The 26654-nt window shown below is 38.2% G+C and overlaps 1 protein-coding gene across 9 annotated transcripts in view; it reads left to right on the top strand.

Annotated features, from left to right (window-relative positions):
* Positions 1-26654, top strand: part of LOC149251293 (putative LRR receptor-like serine/threonine-protein kinase At1g51820) — a 338812-nt gene that overhangs the window by 144601 nt on the left and 167557 nt on the right. For all 9 annotated transcript variants that reach the window (XR_016266859.1, XM_089459343.1, XM_089459339.1 and 6 more), the window contains 6 exons: positions 8385-8450; positions 8587-8643; positions 8829-8926; positions 9448-9615; positions 9782-10074; positions 10266-10317. Coding sequence is in view for 8 of the 9 variants with exons in the window: in XM_089459343.1 (XP_089315469.1) it covers positions 8385-8450; positions 8587-8643; positions 8829-8926; positions 9448-9615; positions 9782-10074; positions 10266-10317 (734 nt within the window). In the remaining variant the exon portion in view is untranslated. The remainder of the gene's footprint in view (positions 1-8384; positions 8451-8586; positions 8644-8828; positions 8927-9447; positions 9616-9781; positions 10075-10265; positions 10318-26654) is intronic.

The following is a 26654-nucleotide window of genomic DNA, read 5'->3' as shown; positions in this document are numbered from 1 at the left end:
ACATAGTAGTGTAATGAGTTAACTCAACAAATTATATCTAACTTTCAAATTATAAACAATTTAACAAAATAAGAATTTGAAAATTGAAATTTTTGTTTACTTGACTCATCTACTTCCCTTGCAATCTTTGCTAGGTTCTTGCCAAAGGTACTTGTGGCTTTGTTGAAACAAGTGATCTGTCGGTGTATCTCCAGCTGATCACTCTTTAATGGGATCATGCGATCAATGCAGTCAGTCAATCCATTTCTAACCTCCCCACCCAAAGCTCCTGCTTCCAGAGCTTTATAATGATACTGCGTGTTCAAAAAAATACCCAATTGCACATATAAGGTGATGGAGTTGATTGTTCCATCTTTCATCAATGATTGCCCAAATGGGCCCATACTTAGCCGCTCTATCCTTGTATGCCCTTTTTATTTGCTCCTTTGCTTGATCCGTAGCCTCATAAATGAAGCCCATAGCCAATCTTTCCCCATCCACCAATCGCAACACCTTAACCAGTGGCTCAACAACCTTCACAATCTGTGCTGCCTTTTTCCAAAATATTTCTTCATTAACTTTCTTTTTCAAATCTTTTCCATCCTGTTTGTTAGACCACTGGCTTTGATTCCAATCATCACTGGAAAACATCTTTTGCAAGTTTATATGTTGGGAAGGCATAGATTGCAATGTCAAAAAATGAGTTGCAAATCTAGTGATCGCAGGCCTAATAATATCTCTGGCCCCTCTGTGTCTCCTCACTAGGCTCAAAATCCATGGATGATTGTAGATAATTTTTGTTATGCTTTTGGCATGATCTACAGTGTTCTTGACCCAATCTAATTTGCCAATATCCTCAAGCGTGACGTCTATGCAATGTGCAGCACATGGGCTCTAAAAGATGGTTTTGTGTTTTTCCTCTAACAGTTTATTAGCAAGAACATAGTTAGAGGCATTATCTGTGATGACTTGAACAACATTAGCCACCCCCACCTCCTCAACAACCTCATCCAATAGCTGAAACAACAATTGTCCATCTTTCACCCTATCAGACGCATCAACTGATTTTAGAAACACGGTTCCCTATGGGCAAAAGATAAGAAATTTTATGATGGTATGGTTCCTTTGATCAGTGCATCCATCTGACATGATGGTACATCCTATTTTTGCCCATGAGTTTTTGAAATCTTTCAAATACTCATTAATGGAGGAAATTTCTTTTTGCAAACGAGGCCCCCTTAACTCATGCATAGTAGGGCCTTTGAAGCCCTTTCCAGCAACAAATATGGCATCAAACATAGGCTCATAATATGGTGAACGGGGAGCATTGAAGGGGATGTCAGCATCATACCACCATCTAGATATGTAATCACAAGCAATCTTCCTCAAATCTTTCTTCCAATGGTCATCTAAAGTGGGCTGCAAAGTTCTACTAGGTTGACGACCATGTGCATCTGATGGAGAGGAGGGTGTGACCGAGAAATAACTTTTGATATTCATATCACCTTTCTTTTTCATTTTACCCTTACCCTTTTTTTCTTGCATGGACTCTAAAGAGGGAGGAACATAGCGGAAGGGGTTGGATGCATCAATACAAGGGATAGAAGAAGAGCCCTCAAAATCAAAATGGGGGTTGGTAGCCATCATTTGTTGTATACTCCTCTTCCTTCCAATTTTAGCCTCTATTTCTTTTTGCCTAGAATTTTCTTCCTGAAACTTCTCAAAGCTATTTAACAACTCCTTCCTAATCTCCCCAATTTGTGATGATTCACATGGAGTAATTTGGCCTCTAATACCTGCCAAGTGTTGTTTCAGCCTATGAATGCCCCCAGGACCCTCCTTAATTTTTCAATGGAAAAATTTGCAATGCATTTGATTATCAACCATTTCAGCATATGCCCAAGCAACATCTTTCACTCTAGGAGCCATTTTTTGACTTGGAAATGAAAGGAAAAAACCTAAAAATGAAAACAAAACAAATAGCATTGCTTCAATGTTCATTTCTTTTACAAAAAACACTCTTTTCAATTTTCAGATTTGCACAAAAAAATAAATAAGCAAAAACAAATTTTAGAAGTGAAAAAAATGCCTCTAGGCACAAACCGCCTCCTCAATGCTGTTCCAACAAACCAACTCCTCAATGCTGCTCCAATGGCTGCCCAAGAAGCTCCTCACTACTGCTCCAATGCTTGCCCAAGACTCCTCACTACTGCTCCAATGCTTGCCCAAGACTCCTCACTGCTGCTCTAAAAACAAACTCCTCACAATTTCTCACACAAATGCAATGAGATAGCTGTGAGGAAATAGGAGGGGTTGGGTAGCTTTTATAGGGTTTGGGAGAGGTAAATGGACCTCAAAATAACCCTAACCCAACTTAGAATTGATCGTGGGGTCCTTCCCCCCCCAAAAAAAGAAATCCGCAGGCCGCTTTTCAGCCACAGTGACCGAGGCGACCGAGTTAGCTTAGACTTTATTGAGCTGGTCAGGTTGTTACCGAGCCGGCCTAGCCGGTCATCGGCTTGGTAACAACCTGGCCAGATGAATTGTTTTGGCCATTGAGCTGACCCGGCCAGGCACTGGCTTGGTCTGGCTTGACCGTTTCGATTTTGAGCCGATCGTTTCATAAAACACTGAGCGCAGTAGCTGCCAGAGAAGTGATCGAGGTGATTTCTTGTAGTGAGGGGCAAGGATAATTTTTGGAGGAAGTTTTCCTGATCCAGAGAGTACAAGGCAAAGAGGGCAGAAAGATGTCCAGAGAGGTTGACGTAGGGCCACGCAGAGCTACGCTGTGGTAGCACAAAGCTTTAGAGGGAGACTGAAATTCTGTTGAGGAATAGTCGGATCTAGTGCCGGAACCGGGGTGTGAAGCGGGAGACCAGAGGGCCGAAGTTTCCGGCTAGCAGAGGATCGAGGAGGTGCAACACAGTCCTAGCAACAGTGACACAGTCACTATGTGTGACGCAGTACTACACAGAGGCAGTGCAAAGACTCATCTCCAGCGCAGATCGGTGCCCGATCTTCCAGTGACAGGATGAGATCATCTCACTACCTTTTTGCCTAGTTAGATCTTTGTATAGGATTGCCAGTTTGGGCATCCGAAGAATTGTATTCAGAAAACTATTGCTTAATAATTCAAACCCTTAGCTGCAGCACTGGTTTTCCCACATTGGGTTTTTCCGGGGACATTTGTCCAAAAAAAACAATGTCCATTGTGTGTTGTGTATTTCTTCTTGCTCAGTTCTTGTTTCCGCATATAATTTAATCAGTGATCGCTGCAGTGTATTGGTTTCGATATTTACCGTAGAACACCGTAAATAATTTGTTCAATTATTTAACAAATAGAAGAAACTTAATCAGTTGTTGCAGTAGAAATTTGGGTCTCCAAATTTTCACACCAGGATGCAGATCAACTGAAGGAGTACAAAAAGGAGATGGCGCTGGTGAAGAGGTTGATCCTTGATGGTGTTCGGGATCACATTGTTTCACACATTTCTGGCAAAGGCACTGCTAGAGAGATGTGGGAGACTCTTTCCACGCTGTACCAGGGCACTTCCAAGCAGCGGAATGTGAAATTTCCTACTCTCAAGGAATCTCTCGTGCAACAAAACTGAATTTACTTCTCCTACTTGATTTTAATATACATTATCAAGTTATTTTTTGAATACTGAAATAAATTACTTCTGCAGCCTACACTACTTTAAATTTGATTACATGAAACAGAAAACTGAGCAAAGAACAAGATACATAGGACACAGTTATTTTTGGACAAAATAATACCCGGAAAAACCCAATGCGGGAAAACTGGTGCAGCAGCTCTAAGGGTTTTATATTATTAAGCAGTAGTTTTGAATACAATGTTGGATGCCCTCCCAACAATCCAGTGACAAAGAAAAATATAATGGTGGAAAACTGAGTGAGTTTACCTCACTTCATCCGGCAGATTCCGGCTAATCGGCAGCAGAATTGGCTAAACTCGACTATCTCTGCGCTGGCCCTACGTCAACCTTACAGGCTCTGCGTCAGCCCTGCGCTGGCCCTACGTCAACCTTATAGGCTCTGCGTCAGCCCTACGTTGTTTCTTCTGCCTTCTGCGTCAACCTTCCCGGATGTTCCCGCAGTTTCCGGCTTTCTGTGTGAGGGCAACTTCACTTCTGCGCTGGCCCTTCTGGCTCTGCGTCATGCCTGCGTGGGCCCAGATTGGCCTAGCGTCAGTCCTTCTAGCTGCTGCGCTGCCTCCACTAGTGGCTCTCTGCCGCTCTGCTAGTATTCCCAAACTATCCCTGCCCTCTTGCTGTAGAATGATAACTTAGTTCGAATTTCTTAGCTTCCTAGCCCCAGAAATCGAACTCCATATCAATTTGTTCTCTCCGTGTGTGTTTCTGAATGAACCCCAAGCCTCTTTCTTATACTTTTCTCGTTGAGACTTCAACGATCGAGATTAAGTCTCTAATCAACAACTAAGATTAAAAACTTGACTTGATCTACTTTCTAGAACATTCTCACCCATATTTTGATTAATACTCATTAATACTTTAATTTTCCTAAGTTTAGACTTAGGAGCCCCTTTAAAAATATTAATTATTTTAATAAAATACAATCCGAGTGGAATTTCAGCAAACGGTTTCTGGGTTCTTTAGAACTCATGTGCTTTAGCCTCTCCACAAATTTTCATGGCTAGAGCACATCCGATGCTACCAAAAACTAACACGGAAGATGTACTTAGAGGAGAAGTTGAAACTTGAGATGCACTAGGATGCAAAAGGGGGAAGGCATAGACCCCTTCCTCACCAGGATTTAGGAGGTCTGAGATCAATTGTCAGTTGTTGGGGTAGCGCTTCAACCCACAAAGCTTGTGAGATTGGTACTCAACAATGTCTCTAAGGAGTGGCAAGTCTTTGTCCAAAGCATAGTGGGCAGAGACAAGCTACTAGAGTGGGATACGATGTGGGCTGACTTGCAGCAGGAAGAGTTGAGGTGAGCTCTAGTGAAGAGCTCCATAAGTGGCAACAATGGATCAATGCAGGTGAAGGAGGAGGAGAATGTGGCCCTTGCATTTAAGGGTCCCAGTCAGGGGTAGGGGGAGCAACGAAAGAAGAAGAAGGACCTGTCAAAGGTCAAGTGCTTCAGATGTGGTGAGTTTGGTCACTACAATACCCAGTGTCCTCTCAGGAAGAAGGACAAGGAGGAGAAGCAAGACCAACAAGCAACATCAACAGAGATCGATAGGCTGTCCTCCAGGCTGGAGGAAGACTTTGCCATGTTTGCTGACATACCCCCAAGAGTGAAGTGGGGTGACTTGGTGTTGTAGCCCCAGAGTGCTACAAATGGGCAAGATTCTTGAGGAGGTCCACCTCTTGGATCAATACCTTGCTACGAGGGCCCACAATATTTAGTAGCAGGATGGATCAATGGTAATAGATGCAGTCAAATGCCAGAGTGACAGATGCAGAGTCTAGTAGCAGTCAGATGTTGGGGAGCACAGTGCAGAGTTGGCAACAGTGTAGGTGGCACAGTGCAGACTCCAGAGTCAGTAACAACGCAAATACCCCAGTGACAACGCGGATACTAGCAGCAGTCAGAGACTCGGGAGACAGATGCATAATACTAATCACAGTTGATTCAGTATTTAGGATGCTTTTCAGTTGTAGATGTTGTAGTTGCAACAGCTATAGATGAAGAGGGAGTTACAGTGCAGATGCAGTGTTGGCAACAGTTTAGCAGAGTCAACAACAACATAGATGCAGTGCATATCAGAGTTGTGCAGTGGTTGGTGGGTAGCAACAACTAGACATCAACAATGTGACATGAGATGATGCAAAGATAGAGTGTTGTCATAATATGTGCAGTAGAGCACTAGAACGCATTCCTTGCTAAGAGGGAGTGTTAGTTTTTGTAGCATCAGATGTGTTCTTAGTTTTTGTAGCATCAGATGCGTTCTAGCCTTGAAATTTTGTGGAGAGGCTAGAATACATGAGATCTCCAAAACTCAGAAATTGTTTCTGGAAATTTCGCCTAGAAATGACTTAATTAGATTATTAGTCAGTTTTTAAATATTTCCTAAGTCTAAACTTAGGGAATATGACTAATTAATCATAATTAATTAAGTCAAGGTGTGAATGTTCTAGAAACTCACACGGATTGACTTCAAGTTAATCCTAGCCATCAATTAAGATCTAATCTTGGTCGTTGAAGTCTCAACAGAGGATTATAAGAAGAAGTCGATGGGGCTTGGAGAAATCACTACAACTCAATTTCATGAGCAAATCGATTTCTAGAGTAGCAACAATCAGTTGTCGGAGAGAGAGCTAGTGAGATCGAAGTAGTGATTGAGCGGCAGGGTCAGTGAGTCGGAGGAAAGATTTTCCAGATGATTCGGGGAGGTAGCAACAAGTAAGTCGAATTATCCAGGAGAGGCAGCGCTGAGAGATTGTGCAGTGCTTCAGTCAAGTAGATCAATTTGGTGAGGAGAAAAATTCATTCTCAGTTCTAGAGGCTGGGAAGGAGTCCTAGAGGGCCGGAGAGACGATTTTCTCAACTTCCAGAGGCAAAACGACTTTGTCTAAGCCTAGTCCAAAGCAAGCCGTCCAGCTAGCTACGCTGAGGCTGACGCATTGCTCCAGGAGGCGGAGTTTTGATAAGGAAAGTCCAGCTAGTGATTTCCAGTGGGAGAAGGGTAATTCCCTTGAGTATTTTACTCAGATTTTCTTGCTGTTTGGATTGCCAGTTGGGCATCCATAGATGTACTCAGACTTCATTGCTGCATAATCAAATAAACCCTCATTGTTGCACCGGTTCCTAGTTGGGTTTTTCCGAGAACATTGGTCTAAAAGTAATTGTGTAAATTTATGTGTGTGCTAGCATTTCGTCCAACATTTATTTCTTCCGCATTTTTATTTGTGTAGGTTGCAGTGTGATTGATTCAATATTTGCTGTAGCAAACAGTAAATAAATTGTTAAAGATTAATTTAACAATTAGGAGAATTATTTCCAGTTGCTGCAATAGGATTCAGGTTTCCGAATTTTCACACTGCGGGTCCATTACTTCTCTATTCTGAACACTTCCTGCCTTGCTGCTCAAGGCTGCTCCCTCTAAAGGCATGCATCTCCAACTCCACAATCTGCCACTATCAATAATCATAACTTCTTTTGTGTCATTGAACTTTGGCTCACTGATCTGCCCACTAGCAGCTCCGTTGCCCATCAAGGATGCCAACTTATAGGGTCTTCAATCTGCCCACTACTTGCCTCACTGCTGCTCCACAAAAGACAAGTCTTAGGGTAATGGAGACTGCCCACTCTCACTGTAGAAGTCCATCTCTACACAGTGAACTAGGGCTAAATACTAAGCCCCCCTGGCTGCTTCATTTGCCCCTTCAAGGATCAACCCTGAGCTTCAACAATTCTACCGTTCCAACCAGATTTGATGTCCTCTTCAAATGCTGGACTTAGGACACCAAAGACACCTTCTAACTGCTATCAAAACAGTACATAAGATGTCCACCAAAACTGTCCTAAATCTGGACTCAAACACCTAGCAAAATCATCAACTACATAAGGACATACATACCTCAGAAAGTATCCTTCTTTCTGCTGTCTGAACCTCTTCAGCCTGTGCACTTCCTTCTGAATTTCAGTCCTCTGGTTAGGGCACCCTGTGGCACTACAGGCATGCTCCTACTTGGCCGAATTTCCCTTCTATCCCTGTGCAATTCCTTCTTAGAGACCCTTCCTGCTGCACTGTTCCTTTAGGTGTTTCTGCCCTTGACTTAGGTCTGCTCCAAGACAAAAAAACATGCCCAGGTCTGCTCCTAATAGGGCTCGGCCCTTCCTGAACAAAACAGAGATACTGCGGCCTCTTCCACAGAGAATTACCACTCTTAGAACATGCACAGAACTGCCATTAAATCTGCCAGTGAATTCCTCTAACTAGGCCTGCTCCAACACAGAAAGAACCCTCAAGAAAACTCGTCTTTCTCCCTTTGGACAGACTCCTATAGAGGCTGCGGCTCTCCTAACTCAGATGTCTTTCTTCTTGAAGATTTGCACTGGTTTTGTTCTTAAATCTGTTCCAAGAGCTCTAATACCATGTAGAATTTCCACGAAATTCTGATCTTCTGATAAGAACAATCTAAAAAACACCTTCTTTTCTTACAAACACATAAGTTATGGAGTTGCATGATTAATCTTCAGAAAGAGGAGGGCTTAAGCTGCAAAAAGTTTGGTCAGATTCTGATGTTGATTTTCTATTGCCTAATATACAAGATACTAGAACCTAAAATGTTGAAAACTTAAAGTTATCTTGGTTGAATTGCTCCTTTGGTCATTGTGGCTTATCCTCATCCTAGCCTCTTCGCCTCTGTAATTTTTAGTGTTTTGTCTAACAAAGTTTAATGTCCATTTTGCAGAAGTCTTTACAACAATCTCCTTAGTGGAAGCTTTCCCACCTCGCTCTTAAGGCTCAATGCAACAATGTGAGTTATCATGTTTTATAATCTATTAGAATGGTTGTTGTGTAGAAAGGTTTCAGAAATTGATAAATCTTTGAGTTAATGTTTCATTTTAAATCTTCAATAATGTTATTATTGCCATTTTCCATTGTTTATGCAGAGATTTGCATTGCAACTACTTCACAGGTCCACAGCCAATCGACCTTGCTGAACACCTGTGAGTATTTTTTTCATATCATGGTTAATAATATGTTGATTGTAATCATATACTTGCATAAGGTGAATCTTTTCAAAAATTGTGTGGAATTTTATGGTTTTAGTACTGGTTCATTGCAGTAGTGATTTGTTCATACAACAGGCATCCTCTTGGGGGATAAAGTGAATTCTTGTTTGTCTGTTTAGCTATACAGGGAATTGTTTGGATTCAGACTTGGATAGTCACATGAGATTCTGCCCGAAATCGCCTAATTGTGTGTTCTTTTATTCTCAGTCTGAAAATGGTAAAATATTTTGTCTCTGTAAATTCATATTTTTTTCTGTCAACTTCACCAGGTAATTATTACAAATTATTTCACTTATTTCACACAATTACACATATTTTGAGACATTTTAGGTCTATTGGCATGTTTTTGGTTTAGGATAAAAGATAGTATAATTCTCTTAACATGCTTTACAGAGACAAATGCAGACAGATAAACATGTACTTGTGCGTGCACACTCTTGGCTAAATGGCATTTCTGGATTCTAGATCTAGCTTTTGCAATTTCTTTTTGTTTATCTGAATCCAGATTTAAATTTTAGATCTAGCTTTGGCAGTTTTTTTGTTTATGTGAATCCAAATTCCAGATATAACTGTTCAATATTATGGTTGTCTCAGTCGTTTTTGAGGTTTTCATCTGGATGTATGCATATGTTTGTTTGGTTGTCTCTAAGTGATATTTCATATTATATCATGTTCATTTACATGGCCCGTGGCATTTATGGTTTGTGAGGAATGACACCTTTTTTGTAATGAATGTAGTTCAATCCGGGTATCCTCTTCCCAAAAATTCACAAGACAAAACGTGGACTCTTATAGCAGTTTCCGTATCTTCTTTTTTACTGCTGGCGATTATACTTGTTATTTATATCACAAAGATGAAAAAGAATCAAAAGAAAAACAGACAAATGCTTTTAGGGATTCTCTCAGGTACACATCTTCCCCAACTAAAACCAGATTTATAGAGGCATAGTCTAGAAATAAAATCTTTTTAATTGTTTTCTTTCTCTTTTCTTCATATGTCTATATAAGCAAGAACATAAAGCATTGAAATCTACTAATTATTTCTCCATACTGTCTAATAAAACACATACAGAGAATGAAACAACTGAACTGTGGGAACCTCCTGTTGGAGTACGACAGTTTGAACTGAAGGAGCTTTCAAAGGCCACAGGAGGATTTAATAAGACCTATGAGACTGGTTTTGGAGGTTTTGGGAGAGTCTACAAAGCTTCTCTTGATGATGGATCAATAATGGCAATCAAGAGGGCATTTCCTTCCAACATTCAAGGGCATAAGCAATTTCAGAACGAGATAACCATTCTTAGTAGGTTGCATCATCGCTGTCTTGTGAAGCTTGAAGGCTTTTGTCATGAAGCTGGAGAACAGGTTTATTATGAGCTACATAGAGAAACTCTTTATTTTTTCTGCTATATTCTAGAAAAGTGTAATTAACTTCTAGCCATGCATCTTCAGAGTATTTTCCTACATGTAAAGTTATGCACATGCAGGTAGTAGGATTATTCTATTGTTAAATAGCAAAGTTATTAGTAACTGATATTCTATGACGCGTCTTGCAGATCCTGGTGTACGAGTTCATGAAAAATGGCAACCTAAATGATTTGCTTCGGGGTATGATTCATATTCCCATCTGTACATAAATCTGCAACTTTTATGATTTATCAAAACTCATGTCCTTGGTATGCTGCTTCCTATAGTGTTGTCCATGTTAGAAATAAATAAGCATATACATGAAATAGTGAACAGGCATGAACTATGTTCTATGTAGTGTAAAAATAGAGAAGTATGAATAATAATGTTATTGTGCTATATCGCTAATAGATCAAAGAGCTATGAACCATACATTAGTAAGCCAGGAACATGTTTTGTTTGCTACACTGCTAATGGCGATGAATATCAAGTAGCTTTGAGTCATTGACCATGTCTGTCCCCCTCACAGAGTCACACAGGACATTTCATGATGGGCATCTCATCCGATGACTGAAGGTTTCTAACTTCCTAGTGTAATGGATGATCACCAATAACTCCAGGACGCTGAGTAGGATGCTTTCTTGCCAATAAAACTTGCTTTCATATAAATAGACATGCACATGCAGTACTGGTTTAGTGTGTCAAGGAGACCAATTCACAACAATGATAGTAGAGTAGGTATGAAGTTTACCTCCTATTAACATTCAAACCTTCACCAGTGGTTCACTGTACGGGTGCATGCATCTAGTGCTTTCAAAATGCATGATGCTAAACTCTTTTCGGACAATATGTTGCTATTTCCAGAAACATTTGTTTTAAGACAAAGTCAATGCTATTTTTGGATACAAGAGCCATTTTGAAAAAAGCCAGTTGCTAATTCTGGATGTGGATAATTTTGGAAAAGCATGTGCTTTTTTGTGCTTCTCAACGATAGGAAACTTATGCACTAGACTTTCGGGCATTGGAGGCCCAGCTTAAGCATCAACTCATCCAGAATCAGCCCTTGAAGACTTTCCACCAAAAACTTATCAGCATGCTCCAGCTGAAAAATTTTGTTGAATCTGTGGCCAAGGCAGCCAGGAGTGAGTCTAATTATTAGGAGGGTCATTAGCCACTCATAGGCCTCTTCAATATAACCTTCAAGGCAAAAGCTAGGTCATCTTAGTGAATGGTTTGCTTTCACACAATACTAGAGGAGACGATAGGTTGTGGTCATTCACTGAAAGGCTTGATTTGAGGAAAGGTTCTCTCCTTGAAAGGGGTTTGAATGCCTCCTAGGGTTTCTAGTTGCATTGTAGCATGAAGGTCCCAACAACTTTAACCCTGCCTAGGGTAATCATTATGGTTTAGAAAGATAGCCTCTTCCATCCTTACTTACTTAGTGGGAGCCTTGTCTAATTCTGTGTTGTAGTCAGTGTTATTGGAACCAAACCGAAATCGGTGGAAACAACCGGTCTGACTGGTTTGGGGGTCAAACAGGTCCGGTTCAAGGTTTGGAGCCAAAAATGGTCAGTTCGGTACCAAACTGACTAGTTTTGTAATGGAACTAGCCAGTTCAATACCAAACCAACCTTTTTTCATTGAACCAACCAGTTTTGTATCGAACTGGTCGGTTTTGTACAATTTGACCAAAGATGTTTCAAATGCAATTTAAAAGAAGTAGTTTTGGGTGGGGCAACCTAATATTCAAGCCTATGGCCCTACTACCTAGTATTGCGATGCAACTCATGGTAATGTTAACTTCTTAAGGTAAAAGGATGAAAATCAACTTAAATTTTTAACATTACCATGAAATGACTAAAGATGTTTGAGAGTGGTTCTGACCTCATTGGATTTCATATGGAGAAAGTAGAATTTAAGATCTTGCTCAAAATCTAGCAGACTTAATACTTTTTCAGGAGTTCAAGATTGGGGGGATTGCAACATTTCCATTGGATTTTGTCAATATACGAGGGTATGGAACTAGTATTTAATTAAGAGCACCAAGCCCTCTATGTACCTTGATGTTAGTGGCATTGGTTGTCGAACTCCTCTATCATGACCCTACTAAAAATGTACCCATTACTCAAACAAAATCTTGGCTTGACATGCTCCATTTTTCTATCTTATTTTAATTCTTAGAGAGTGATATTGATGACAAAGATCCCAATAAGGCAATGATTTTGATGCTATGTAGGTATTTCTTGTAGCATGATTTTTTTTGGATGCTAGAGGCCATCTAGGCCTTGTTTGTTGATGTATTTTCGGTTTAGAGATGGATTGCACTTGATGTTATTTTGATTATGTGCACCCTTACATGCTATATAAATGAGAACTTTTTCTTATTTATGTATAAATGGTTTAGATTCATATGGATGCACATGAATATATATGTTTTCCAGTTCCTTTAAAATTTGAATATTTTATGTGTTTTGGTCGACTAATTTTTTTGGTTTTGATTTTTTACTGTTTCTGACTAGTTCTCGGTTCAAAGGGTTTTCTGGTTTGATCACTGATTCGGTTCTGATAACATTGGTTATAGTAGCACCTTCCAAGCTATTGATTTGGGGTAGCATCGGATGTGCTCTAGCCACGAAAATTGGTGGAGAGGCTAAAGCACATGAGATCTCCAATACCCAGAAATGGTTTGGGCAGATTCTAAACAGTTTGGGAGATATTAAAATAATTAATATTTTTAATGGAGTTTAATGTGAATTAATATAAAATTGTGTTAGAATGGTCCTGTTGACCGCTACGTGTCAACTACCCATAGCAGTACACTCCCTTTTTCGCAAAAGGGATAGTGTTTGAGCGACGTGTCTGTGCCATTCGATTGTCATTATCATCCCGATCATGTTATGTTGTAAACCCAGTCTGTATGTGTAAATTGTAAATAATCTTAGCAGATCTGAGTCATGTATGTAAATTGCCTAGGCAAACCTAACTTTCTAGTGATAATCTACGTTCCAGAAGGTTTTTTGTCTCACCAATCCATGATCGGTAGAGTTTTCCTACAGACTAACCCAAAGACGGAATGGATTTTGTCATTAGAATCTTAGGGGACTCCTAGTGTGCTTCGAGTCTATGTAAAAGTAATTTGGAAATAACTCTAACTATTTGGTTAGGTTATTACAAATTGCTTGATCTGCTAGATTATAGTTGTGTCGCAGAACTGGGTGGTCTATGAGGGTCTATGTCAAATGGGTTTTCCCCCTTGAGATGTAAAATTGTAAAATTCATGATGTAAAGTGTCTTGAGGGTTAGAAAATGTTTTAATCCCCTCATAAGTCCTAAGTCCTAGGTCCTAGGTGATTTTTCCAAAGGGCTAAGTTCGAGGATCCAAAAATAAAAAATAAAAAAACAATAAAAAATAAAAGATATAAATAATAAAAAAATAAAATTAAAAAATTAAAAAATAACTAAAAAATTAAAAATTAAAATAAAATTAAAATAAATAAATAAATTAAAAAAATAAATAAATAAAAATTGAAAAATAAAATAAAATAATAAAATAATAATAAGTCAAAGTTTTGAGGAAATAAATGCAGGGTTTTAATTTTTTAATATATTAAAATGCATTTAAAATTTCGACGGATGAGATTGAAAGGGATTTTGATCCTCATCGACGGTCGAGATTAGTTTGACATGGATCACTCGAACTAGCCATTGGAAAATTTTCCTTTAAATAAGGTGTTAGGAGTCATTTGAGATCAGATTGGATCTGAGAGTCTGGTGCTAAAGAAAGCTCTTTTGTAGTCATTTTTTTTGTACAATAAAGAAAGACTCTGGGGTTAAAAATCTTGCTGGTGTTACTCTTCTGGAAGTGCTGTAAGATGATTTATTTTTCTGCATAATTTTATTTTCAGCCATTGATAATAGCTTGATGAAGATTGATTTAGGCACAGGTATCTTGTCTGATCTCTGGGGTTTGAATGATAGTTTAGATTTTGAAATATAATGGCAGGTATCTCCATTTGATCTGGATTTCACTATTGTTTTCTCCCTCTATGTTAATGGTTGATCTCTCGGATTGCTTTTTCTGAAAGAACCCAGCCAGTTTTTGATCTCGGGCTTATCATTTGAAAATTTTTATGAATGCATGAAGGGTTTTCTAAAGTATCTCACCTTAAATTTAAATTCTGAAAATATTACTATGGATTATTGATAAATCTCGCTGCTTAAGAGTCGAAAATCTATAAATATTGTAAATATTTAGCTGGTTTCAGGGCTTTTAGTTTTGATTCTTGCACATATTGTTTCTGGGTATTTTGTTTTGCCATTGCAGGTTACAGGTCTGGAGAATTTTTTGTGGGGTTTTCAGCAAGCAAATCTGAAGCAAAAAGATCTGAAATTTTTATCAGTTTTTCTGGAGAATTTTTTGTTGCTGCCTGGCGTTTCATTTTCATTGAAAATTTTCGAAATTTTTTTAGGGTAGGCAGTTTTTTGTTGCTGCCACACACCTCTACCTTCAGTCACCCTCACGCATTCATTACTGTTCCTCTGCGGCATCATCACTCTCTCCTTCACGCTGCCATATTACCAGCGCGCTACTATTCCTCAAACCCTCGCACAGTTCTGTGTGCCATCCTCAGCTCCATTGTGGCTCTATCCACCTCACGCAGCAGTTGGCCTTGCAAAATAAATCCTCTTCCGCTGTCACTCTTTTCCTTGAATTGACCTATGTGTATACGCATCAAAAGACACCTTGATTTTCTTGGATTGTTGCTCCCTTGCGCTATCAGCTCCTCGTCCATCGCTCCAATCCGCAGCTTTGCCATTGCCATACGAATTCCCTACGCAGTCCCCTTTGATTTGCCTTCTCCACACACTCCATTACTATTCTCCTTCGCTACCAGTCGAAGTCTCCACTCTGCCCTCGATCCAACCCACAGCCTCTACCTCTATCAACCTGCAATCTGTCCTCCCTAACCTGTCTGACCCTCACACATACCTCTCTCACTTCCACGGTATTCATTTCTCAAGCTGCCATTATTGCGTTTCCCTGCTTGAGCTTCATAGCCTGCGTAAAACTCCACCTTTGTTCTCTCCGCCGTCACCTACACATGCACGACAAACAGCTAACAATACTTCGATTTTTTTTACATTTCACTAGTGTTTTATAAATAGCGTAGGTTTGTAGTTTAGTTTTATTTTTTCTTATTGTGATATATGCGTACGTTGTTTTAGGCTAGGTATGACTTTAATTTAATTTTATAATTAGTTTAGTTTAGCTTCATATTTAAATAATAATAATAATAATAATATTAATAATAATAATAATTTCGATTTCCCTTTTTGTTGTTTAGTTTTAAATTTTATAAAGTTAGATTTAGAATTAGAATTAAGCCTTGTTTTTAGTTTATCTTTTAGTTTAGTTTAATCTTTATTTTTTAATTTAGTTAGTTTTGTTTAAAAAAAATTTAAAATCATAAAAAATAAAAAAATATATAAAAATAAAAAATCACAAAAAGTTTTAATTTTTAGATTTTAGTGGGTTGATACTTTGTTTTTAGATTTAATTTTAATAATTTTGAGCTCCATTTAGTTTAGTTTAGTTTAATTTTGTTTTATTAAAAAAAAAAAATTTGAAAAAGCTTGAAAATTCATTTTTCGTCTCTTGTGGTATTTATGTTCCATTTCTCTATAGCTAAGTGCACTTAAATGTTTATTTAAAGTTAGCTATGTGAAAGTGGTAATTGGTCAGCATTTAAATTTTATGATCATTTAAAGCATTTAATTTTTCTTGAAGTTTAATCGTTGGATCATCGTTAAAGCATTGTGCATTTATCGAACATCTTGCATCGCTTGGGATATTTCAATGAAAAATGATTGTTTTACATGGTTTATACTTCTGCAACATTTAATAAATAATCATTTAATCATTAACTCCATAAGGCACGATCAAGTGTTAAATTGCCTTGTTGTAACTCCCAACCCAACTGGTCCACAATTGGTTTTCATTCATCCCATAGGGTCTACCCCCCTTAGCCTCGGAAGACGGCTTAAACGGAAAGATCGGGGATCAGGGTTACAACCCCCGGTCTGAGCATTGTCTGGCAATCTGTGTGACAACATTTTTTGGCGCCGTTGCTGGGGATAGAGTTTTTCTGTCCTTGGTTTATTCGACATTAATCTTCTCATTTCTTATCATCTTTCTCATCTCTCATTTGAGCCGGCAGATTCAACATTTTTGGCATCATTTGGATCTTATCTTTCGTCATATCGGCACCTACTCTTCAGTTCGTTTCTTGTTTGGGTGGCGACTCCATTTTTTTTCATTTGTTTTTCCCAGACAAGAAGCCTCTCTCATATCAGCTTATTTGTTGCTTTTTGGATCCTAGAATTAGATTCATTGTTCAAGTGGTGACTCCACTTCTTTCATCTCTTGATTTTCTTGAGCAGGGATCTCTCTCTATCATCCATTTGGTCCCTCGTTATTCATCATGGATTATTCGTTTAAACCATGTCATTTTACTAATGATCTCCATGATTTACCGGAACTGGCCATTTCTAAATTACCTTTGTTCTAGGGTGGTGTTTCAGTCGCTGTTAGAAGGCATTTATGGAGTTTTTATCGTATAACGGTCATGTATTGTAGACTTCCTCAATATGATCATGAAGATGTCAAAATGCGTCTATTTGTCCTTTCTTTAGAGGGTGATGCTTTGAATTGGTTTAATAATTGTCCTGAAGACTCTTTCACTTCTTTACAAGACATTTACAATGCTTTTAAAGATAGATATGGTGATCCAGATAGCTCGCTTTGTGCCCCTAAAATTGTGCAACAGAATGAAAGTAATCTTATAAAAGGTCCAGCTGCCAATGAAAGATTTCAAGACAATTCTTCATATCAGAATGTGCCAACCACCTGTACCATTGCAGATCAAATCCATGATAATGGAAAAGCAGGGACAAATTATAAAATCAGCGTCTACAATGAAAGGGAAAGTCAGAAGCAAATTATACAAGAACTAATGCGGCTGGTAAAAAATATGGAGATCAATCAAACTAATTATGCCAATGATGTGAGAACTTTGTGCACCTGCCTGGAAAAACGTAATAAGGAGATGGAGATCATGCAAAATCAGCATGCTAAGGAAATTGAGGCCATGAAGACTAATCATGACACAGAAATTAGTTTTATGCAAAGCAAGTTATCAGGCTTAGAGGAAAATATGACGACCATGAAAGCTAATCATGATAGGGAAATTAATTCTATGCAAAACAAGTTATTAACTATGGATGAAGAAATGACTATCATGACATTTGATCATAATAATCAGTTGGCTACCATGCAAGCAAATCATAAGAAAGAGATAAACTCTATGCAGGATTGCTTGATGACCATAAAGGAAAAGAACGATAAAGTAATAAAAGATATGAAAGAAGACCATGCTAGGGAAATCAGTGCTATGAAAGTTGAACACTCTAGCCAGATAGATGCCATTGCAATACAGTTACATAAATTTCAACAGCGGTTAGAGGATGAAAGAAATTGGGAAACATCAATAGATCAGGAGCCTCCTCATTTGCTGCAACAAGCTCCATCTTATTATGAGGTCATTGGTTCGATTGAAAGGTGGTTAATTGAAGGTGATCGAGATAAAATTAAAAACGATAAAGATCAGATGCAAGATGAAGAAAGACATGTCACGCATATCTGACGTACTTCATCTGAGAGCTTTGAAGCAGAAAGTTCCACGTCATCAGTAATACAACCTGCCACGAAGAAAAAGTGCAAGAGAAAGAAAATGAGAAGAAGATTTGATGCATCAGATGGCCGCGAGCAGCTTGATTTTCGGATAGGAAAAAGTCCTACTGTATGCAGAATTAGACATGGCACATCCGACAAGCAGTCGACATATTTGCCTGAAAGCAGGCAAATGCTCAGTATACACTATATTGAACACATCTGATGCCATGGGGAAACTTCTGTATTTCTAACCCTACTCCTTGTTTTTTCAGCATTTTCATTTCTGTTTTAGGATTAGATTTACTTTTCATGTTACTAGATAGTTAATAAATGAAGAGCTTATATCTTTCCTGTGCTTAATGTTATATGATGATTTTTGGATGGACGCTATATATGTTTTATTGTGTGTTGCGTGGATGCAGATTCTGGATTCTCACATTCCTACAGGGCAACAACGTGTCCCCAAGTAGAGCTAGATGTTGACCGCTACGTGTTAACTACCCATAGCAGTACACTCCTTGGATAGCGCTTGAGCGACGTGTCGTGCCATTCGATTGTCATCATCATCCCGATCATGTTATGTTGTAAACCTAGTCTACATGTGTAAATTGTAAATAAACTTAGCAGATCCGAGTCATGTATGTAAATTGCCTAGGAAAACCTAATTTTCTAGTGATAATCTACGTTCCGGAAGTTTTTTTGTTTCACCAATCCATAATCGGCAGAGTTTTCCTTCAACCTAACCCCAAAGCCGGAATGGATTCTGTCATTAAAATCTTAAGGGACTCCTAGTGTGCTTTGAGTTTATGTAAAAGTAATTTGGAAATAACTCTAACTATTTGGTTAGGTTATTAGAAATTGCTCGATCTGCTAGATTATAGTTGTGTCACAGAACTGAGTGGTCTATGAGGGTCTATGTCAAATGGGTTTTCCCCCTTGAGATGTAAAATTGTAAAATTCATGATGTAAAGTGTCTTGAGGGTTAGAAAATGTTTTAATCCCCTCATAAATCCTAAGTCCTAGGTCGTAAGTGATTTTTCCAAAGGGATAAGTTCGAGAATCCAAAAATAAAAAATAAAAAAAAATAAAAAATAAAAGATATAAATAATAAAAAAATAACTAAAAAATAAGTAAAAAAAAAATAAATTAAAAAAAAAAAAATAAATAAATTAAAAAAAAAATAAATAAAAATTGAAAAATAAAATAAAATAATAAAATAATAATAAGTCAAAGTTTGGAGGAAATAAATGCAGGGTTTTAATTTTTTTAATATATTAAAAATGCATTTAAAATTTCGATGAATGAGATTGAAAGGGATTTTGATCCTCATCGACGGTCGAGATTAGTTTGACATGGATCACTCGAACTAGCCGTTGGGAAATTTTCCTTTAAATAGGGTGTTAGGGGTCATTTGAGATCAGATTGGATCTGAGAGTCTGGTGCTAAAGAAAGCTCTCTTGTAGTCATTTTTTTTGCACAATAAAGAAAGACTCTGGGTTTAAAAATCTTGCTGGTGTTACTCTTCTGGAAGTGCTGTAAGATGATTTATTTTTCTGCATAATTTTATTTTCAGCCATTGATAATAGCTTGATGAAGATTGATTTAGGCACAGGTATCTTGTCTGATCTCTGGGGTTTGAATGATAGTTTAGATTCTGAAATATAATGGCAGGTATCTCCATTTGATCTAGATTTCACTATTGTTTTCTCCCTCTATGTTAATGGTTGATTTTAAGCTGTGCAGGAAATCTTAGTTTTGAGTTTACCGGGCGTTAGGGGAAGTTCTCGGCTGAACCAGCCAACTCTCGGATTGCGTTTTCTGAAAGAGCCCAGCCAGTTTTTGATCCCGGGCTTATCATTTGAAAATTTTTATGAATGCATGAAGGGTATTCTGAAGTATCTCACCTTAAATTTAAATTCTGAAAATATTACTGTGGATTATTTAAGAGTTGAAAATTTGTAAATATTGTAAATCTTTAGCTGGTTTTAGGGCTTTCAGTTTTGATTCTTGCACATATTGTTTCTGGGTATTTTGTTTTTCCATTGCAGGTTACAGGTCTGGAGAATTTTTTGTGGGGTTTTCAGTAGGCAAAACTGAAGCAAAAGGATCTGAAATTTTTATCAGTTTTTCTGGAGAATTTTTCTGCTGCTGCCTGGCGTTTCATTTTCATTGAAAATTTTCAAATTTTTTTTAGGGCATGTAGTTTTTTCTGTTGCCACACACCTCTGCCTTCAGCCACCCTCACGCATTCATTACTGTTCCTCTACGGCATCATCACTCTCTCCTTCACATTGCCATATTACCAACGCGTTGCTTTTCCTAAAACCGTCGCACAGTTCTGTGTGCCATCCTCAGCTCCATCGTGGCTCTATCCACCTCACGCAGCAGTCGGCCTTGCAAAATAAATCCTCCTCCGCTGTCACTCTTTTCCTTGAATTGACCTGTGTGTATACGCATCAAAAGACACCTCGATTTTCTCGGATTGTTGCTCCCTTGCGCTATCAGCTCCTCGTCCATCGCTCCAATTCGCAGCTCTGCCATTACCATACGAATTCCCTATGGAGCCCCCTTCGATTTGCCTTCTCCACGTACTCCATTACTATTCTCCTTCGCTGCCAGTCGAAGTCTCCACTCTGCCCTCGATCCAACCCGCAACCTCTACCTCTATCAACCTGCAATCTGTCCTCCCTAACCTGCCTGACCCTCACGCATACCTCTCTCACTTCCACGGTATTCATTTTTCAAGTTGCCATTATTGCGTTTCCCTGCTCGAGCTTCATAGCATGCGTAAAACTCCACCTTCGTTTTCTCCACCGTCACCTGCACATACACGACAAACAACTAATAATACTTCGATTTTTTTTTTCATTTCACTTGTGTTTTATAAATAGCGTAGGTTTGTAGTTTAGTTTTATTTTTTCTTATTGTGATATATGCATACGTTGTTTTAGGCTAGGTTTGACTTTAATTTAATTTTAGAATTAGTTTAGTTTAGCTTCATATTTAAAAATAATAATAATAATAATAATAATAATAATTTCGATTTCCCTTTTTGTTGTTTAGTTTTAAATTTTATAAAGTTAGATTTAGAATTAGAATTAAGCCTTGTTTTTAGTTTATCTTTTAGTTTAGTTTAGTTTAATCTTTATTTTTTAATTTAGTTAGTTTTGTTTAAAAAAATTTTAAAATCATAAAAAATAAAAAAATATATATAAAAATAAAAATTCATAAAAGTTTTAATTTTTAGATTTTAATGGGTTGATACTTTGTTTTTAGATTCAATTTTAATAATTTTGAGCTCCATTTAGTTTAGTTTAGTTTAATTTTGTTTTATTTATATAAAAATATAAAAAAAAAAAAAAATAAAAAATTTGCAAAAAGTTTGAAAATTCATTTTTCGGCGTCTCTTGTGGTATTTATGTTCCATTTCTCTATAGCTAAATGCACTTAAATGTTTATTTAAAGTTAGCTATGTGAAAGTGGTAATTGGTAAGCATTTAAATTTTATGATCATTTAAAGCATTTAATTTTTCTTGAAGTTTAATTGCTGGATCATCGCTAAAGCATTGTGCATTTATCGAACATCTTGCATCACTTGGGATATTTCAATGATAAATGATTGTTTTACATGGTTTATACTTCTGCAACATTTAATAAATAATCATTTAATCATTAACTCCATAAGGCACTGGTACATTAATTTCTAAATCAATCAAGTGCTAAATTGCCTTGTTGTGTCTCCCAACCCAACTGGTCCACAGTTGGTCTTCATTCATCCCATAGGGTCTACCCCCCTTAGCCTCGGGAGACGGCTTAAACAGAGAGATCGGGGATCAGGGTGACAGCGCCCGGTCTGAGCATTGTCGTGGCAATATATGCGACAATAGGTCCAAAAGTCATGGATCAAGCCAGATCTAATCTTAGCCGTTGATTAGGGACTTAATCTCCGCCGTTGATTTGTCAACGAGAAAAGTATAAGAGGAGGCTTGAGGGTCACTTGGAGCATACACCAAGAGATAAGATTTCGACTTTCTGGGGCTGGGTTTGCTGAGAAAGTTGAGAGAGTGATCAAAGTTGCAGCTGAGGGATAGTGAATACAGAAGTAAAGAGGCAGAGATAGCACCAGGAGGATCAATGCAGTAGCCGGAGAGAGGGACGCAGAAGCAGCCAAGGGTTCACGCAGAGGCAGCCAGGAGCTGCGCAGTGCCTCAGAGGGCCAACGTGGGTGACGCAAAGGGCCAAGGGCTGACGCAGGCCAAGCCACAGTGACGCTGGGATAAAACTGGGCCAGAGAGAGGCTGACGCAGTCCCTAGAGGTTGACGCTGGGGTTTCATGGGTAGAGTGGAGCTGTGGAGCTGCCAGAGTGTTTATCCAGGGTTTCAGCCGGAATATCTGCTTCTGAGTAGAGAGGTACTACTGTTGAGATTTTTCTTTGTTGGGTGAGCCGGATTTGGCACCTAGATTGTATTCTGAAATTGCTTAATAAATCAAACCCTTAGATAGCTGCATCGGTTTTCCCGCATTGGGTTTTTCCGGGGACATTAGTGCAAAAATAACGGTGTCACTTGTGTGCTTGTTTCTATTTCCTTCAGTTGATGATCTATAATGTGTTGAGCATGTACTTGTATTTATTTCCAATATTTACATGGTAAATAACTTGTTAATTAACAAAACAAGTAGGTAGGAATAAATCAGTAAAGTGCATGAAGGGTTTCTAACGTGTCAGACTTAGAAATTCCAACACAAGCTTCATTTTCTAAGACGGCCTACACAAGCAATTTGGCAACAAAGGGCTTGTGCCCAATTTATTGTTTTGATTATGCCCAGGTTTTCTTGCTTCAGAGTTGGACAAAAATGACTTTGTGAATGCCTTTACCTTGGATAGCATTAACCCATAGGAAGCCCTGAAAGGTTTTTCCTAAACGTTGGTAAGCCAGCTGTGAGGGGACCCATTAGGGGGAATAACAATTTTTTGTGGCCATTAGAATCTTGGTGCTCATTTGGAAATTCGCTCCCAGGGCCAAGGCTTTGGTAATCCATTTCTCAATTTTCTTTTTGACCCTTTGCTCAACAACCTCCTAAAGATCTTTGGGCAAGGCTTGGAAGGAAAATGAAATACCCAAGTATTTAAAAACCTGTTTGGGTTGGATCTAGGTCTTGCTTTGGTTGGACAACCAATTTGTGCTTCAATGATGCTACTGAATACTAGCACCAGAGGTTGAGAAGAAAATGTCCAAACATTCCATAGTGTTGTCCTAGAAAGGGTGGTCCTCCCATACAGTCAAAAAAGAGTTGTCAACAAAATTTCCACTGACTAGTTGAACTGAGCCCGAGTCTAGGAGGGGAATCCGTTTAATCAGTCCCAGGCTTACCTTTGGTTTAACAAGTAGCCACACGTCTTTTTATCTAATACATATTGGGCTGGGGTGAGCAGACAACGTTGTTGGATGGACGAATGTAGGCCTACTTAGATTTGTAAATGTTGATCGAAAGACAAGTTGAAACAACATTTCTACATGCTGGAGCTAAAATGGGCCGAAACCGAGGGCTTTAAGAATTGTAAGTCAAATGGCCATTAACTTGATCATAAGGAATAATTGATGAATACAAGTTAGCATGTATAGGATTGAATTCAATATGATAAAGAAGTTGATTTCTGTTATCACCTGGAAATAACTTTGGATCAAGAATCCATGAGTGTCGGGATAACTATTAGGAAGTAGGTCTAAATCACTGTTTAACTTCTCTAACCCCAACTACTGGCCAAGTATTAACTTAGTAAATATCTTGTTATAAATTAATTATTACCACAGATCTACTTAATAAATAAAAGTGCTGGGATTTTAACATGTAAATAAAATAAACAAAAAAAGCAAACAATAACACAAATATTTCAAACTCATGCACGCATAAATTTCTGCCTTTCAGATCTGCTGTTTCATTAAATTAATCTTCAGCATACAAGGGCTCCCTTCTTTGGAAAATGGCCCTCTGAGAAAAAATACAACCACAGGAAAACTTGGAGAGATTGCAGCTGTTCAAACCCTCCAAAACCTGTCCTTCAACCTTGTTGGCTGATCTCAATCCTTATCCCTTGCTGCCCTTTGCACTCTTCCTCAGACTCTGCACACTTGGATGAATGTCATTCTCCACCCAATCATTGAGATCTCACCATCTCACCTGGAAATACCTTTGGATCAAGAATCCATGAGTGTCTGGATAACTATTAAGAAGTAGGTCAATGTCACTGTTTAACTTTGTTAAATTCTCTAACCCCAACTACTGGCCAACAAGTATTGACTTAGTAAATACTTGCTATAAATTAATTATTACCACAAATCTACTTAATGAAAAGAAGTGCTGGGATTTTAACATGTAATTAAAATAAACGAAAAAAACAAATTATAACACAAATTTCAAACACATGCACACATAAATTTCTGCCTTTCAGATCTGCTGTTTCGTTAAATTAATCTTCAGCACACAAGGGCTCCCCTCTTTGGAAAATGGCCCTCTGAGAAAAAATACAACTACAGCAAAACTTGGAGAAATTGCAGCTGTTCAAACCCTCCAAAACCTGCCCTTCAATTTTGCTGGCTGATCTCAGTCCTTCTCCCTTGCTGCCCATTGCACTCTTCCTCGGAGTCTACACACTTGGATGAATGTCCTTTTCCACCCAGTCATTGAGATCTCACCATATCACCGTCTTGTGCTCACTTGATGTATCTTCTCCCTTAGTGTAGCCTTCCTTTTAAAGATTGAGTGGTTGACCAAATCCACAACTCTAATCTCCAAAGTGATTGGCAGTTGAGATTAAATCTCAACATCACTTGAAATTAATGATTGAGATTCATCTAATTTACTAATACAAATAACATTTGCATTTCATCCAAAGTGATTGACAATTGAGATTAAATCTCAACATCACTTGAGATTAATGGTTGAGATTCATCTAATTTGCGGATGCAAATACCTTTGCATTTCAGTAGATTAACTCACTTTTTCTTATAAAAGTCAATTACTTTAATACTTCTTTTAATTAAATTAATTGCTAAGGTTAAGAGTCCTTTTGAACAACTTCCACAAGGGTTAGGCACTGAGACTTGTGCAGAAATACCTGTGCAATGCTACTATCATCAACAAACTTCCTCTCACTTCCCAATTGGCATATTTCTACTCGGGGGGGTCTCCCTCAATAATTTGATGCTTCAATTATGAACTCTTCAGGGAATATGGCACCTCTAATTTGCAATGAAGCTTTTTGTTCTCCAATAAAATGTTTAAGAATCTGCACTTTCTTCTTCAAACCTCGGACTTATGATTAAATATGTCAACACAACTCAAAAAGTTTATAAATCTGCAATAATCCCCCCTACAACAAACTAAATCGACTAAGAATGCAAGAAAAGCTCCTTAATTCAATGTTTTACTGCTGATATAAGGTATATCCCTTACATATCTGTAACTAAGTTCAAACTCCAACAATGATGTTCTAGTAATTTTGCTTTGAAATAGATTATATATCAACTATTTTTAAAGATGACGGTTGCCTTTTTCTTGGGATTATGAAGTGAAGGAATTGTACAAAGGAAAAAATAAGATTCTAAATCTCACAAGTTCCTTTACTTCATAAATAAACTTCAAACATTCAAAAACTACATTGGATAGAATTCTTACATATATGTATGCTCATACGGGTTGCCCAAAAAATGTAGACTTGATCTTCATCACTGAGAGTTGTAGAAGGATACGGGGATTCGGGGTTCGTAGGATATGGGGATTCGAGAGTCGGATTCGGACACGTTGACCCCCCGCAACAGGACACGTAGGATTTATTTTATATATATATATATATATATATATATATTAAAAATTAGATATTTCTTACACAAATTTTCATTAATGATACAAATTCATTGATTTCAAACATAGATCTTCATCTAGATGTTAGTTTTATTGTTTACAAAGCAAGTAAGTTAGTAACATTATAGCATGCATAGTACATACAAAATTCAAATACATGTCACATAAATCATGATTCATAAATGAAAGACAACTTACAAGATAGTAAGATAAAGACACTAACAACTGTAGTTTTCTCATTAAGTCATCAAATCAAAATGTGTTACATAGGTAGTGCAATGCCAATGGCAAATAGAAATAGAAAATATAAAACAACTATAGGTATACAAGCCTGAAGACAATAGGTAGCCCATGACTCATGAGTCAACAATCCTCATAGTCATCATCAAAATCAGCATCATTGTCATCATCATCATGGTCACCAGACTCACCACTGCTCTCCTCTGCATCCTCCTCCTCCCCTGTATCCATAGTCGCCTCTGCATCTGCTGGTGTGGAGGATGACCCCTCTAAAATATCACCATCATCAAATCTAACAGGCTCTAGCACTGGATCATTGAGATCCATGTTGGCCAATGCCAACTCAACACTGTTGTCCAAACCCATATCATCAGGAAAGACATCCCACATCTTTGTCTTTCCCCTCAACCACTCTTCCCTCTGCCTGTAAATAAGACGAAGGTTGGTGTGCACATACACCATTGTCTCTGCCCTGGACTGCTCAAGCCTGCTCTTCTTCACACTATACAAATTCCCATATGTGCTCCAATTCCTCTCGCAATAAGAGGATGAAGTCACTTGAGAGAGGAGCCTCATGGCTAACTGCTGAAGAGGAGGGCTTGTTGCTCCATGATTTGCCCTCCAAGAATAGGTCTTCTTAGCCCCCTGTCTCTAATCACATCATATCCTGCAAATCGACCAGTGCCAGTGGAAAACTCTGCA

The sequence above is a fragment of the Pinus tabuliformis genome, chromosome 7 (assembly GCF_031772625.1).
Source record: "Pinus tabuliformis cultivar Carrire ecotype Pingquan chromosome 7, CPIR1, whole genome shotgun sequence".
NCBI classification, from domain to species: Eukaryota; Viridiplantae; Streptophyta; class Pinopsida; order Pinales; family Pinaceae; genus Pinus; species Pinus tabuliformis.
Note: the sequence above shows the minus strand (reverse complement) of the source record. Positions and strands in the feature narration are given on the sequence as shown.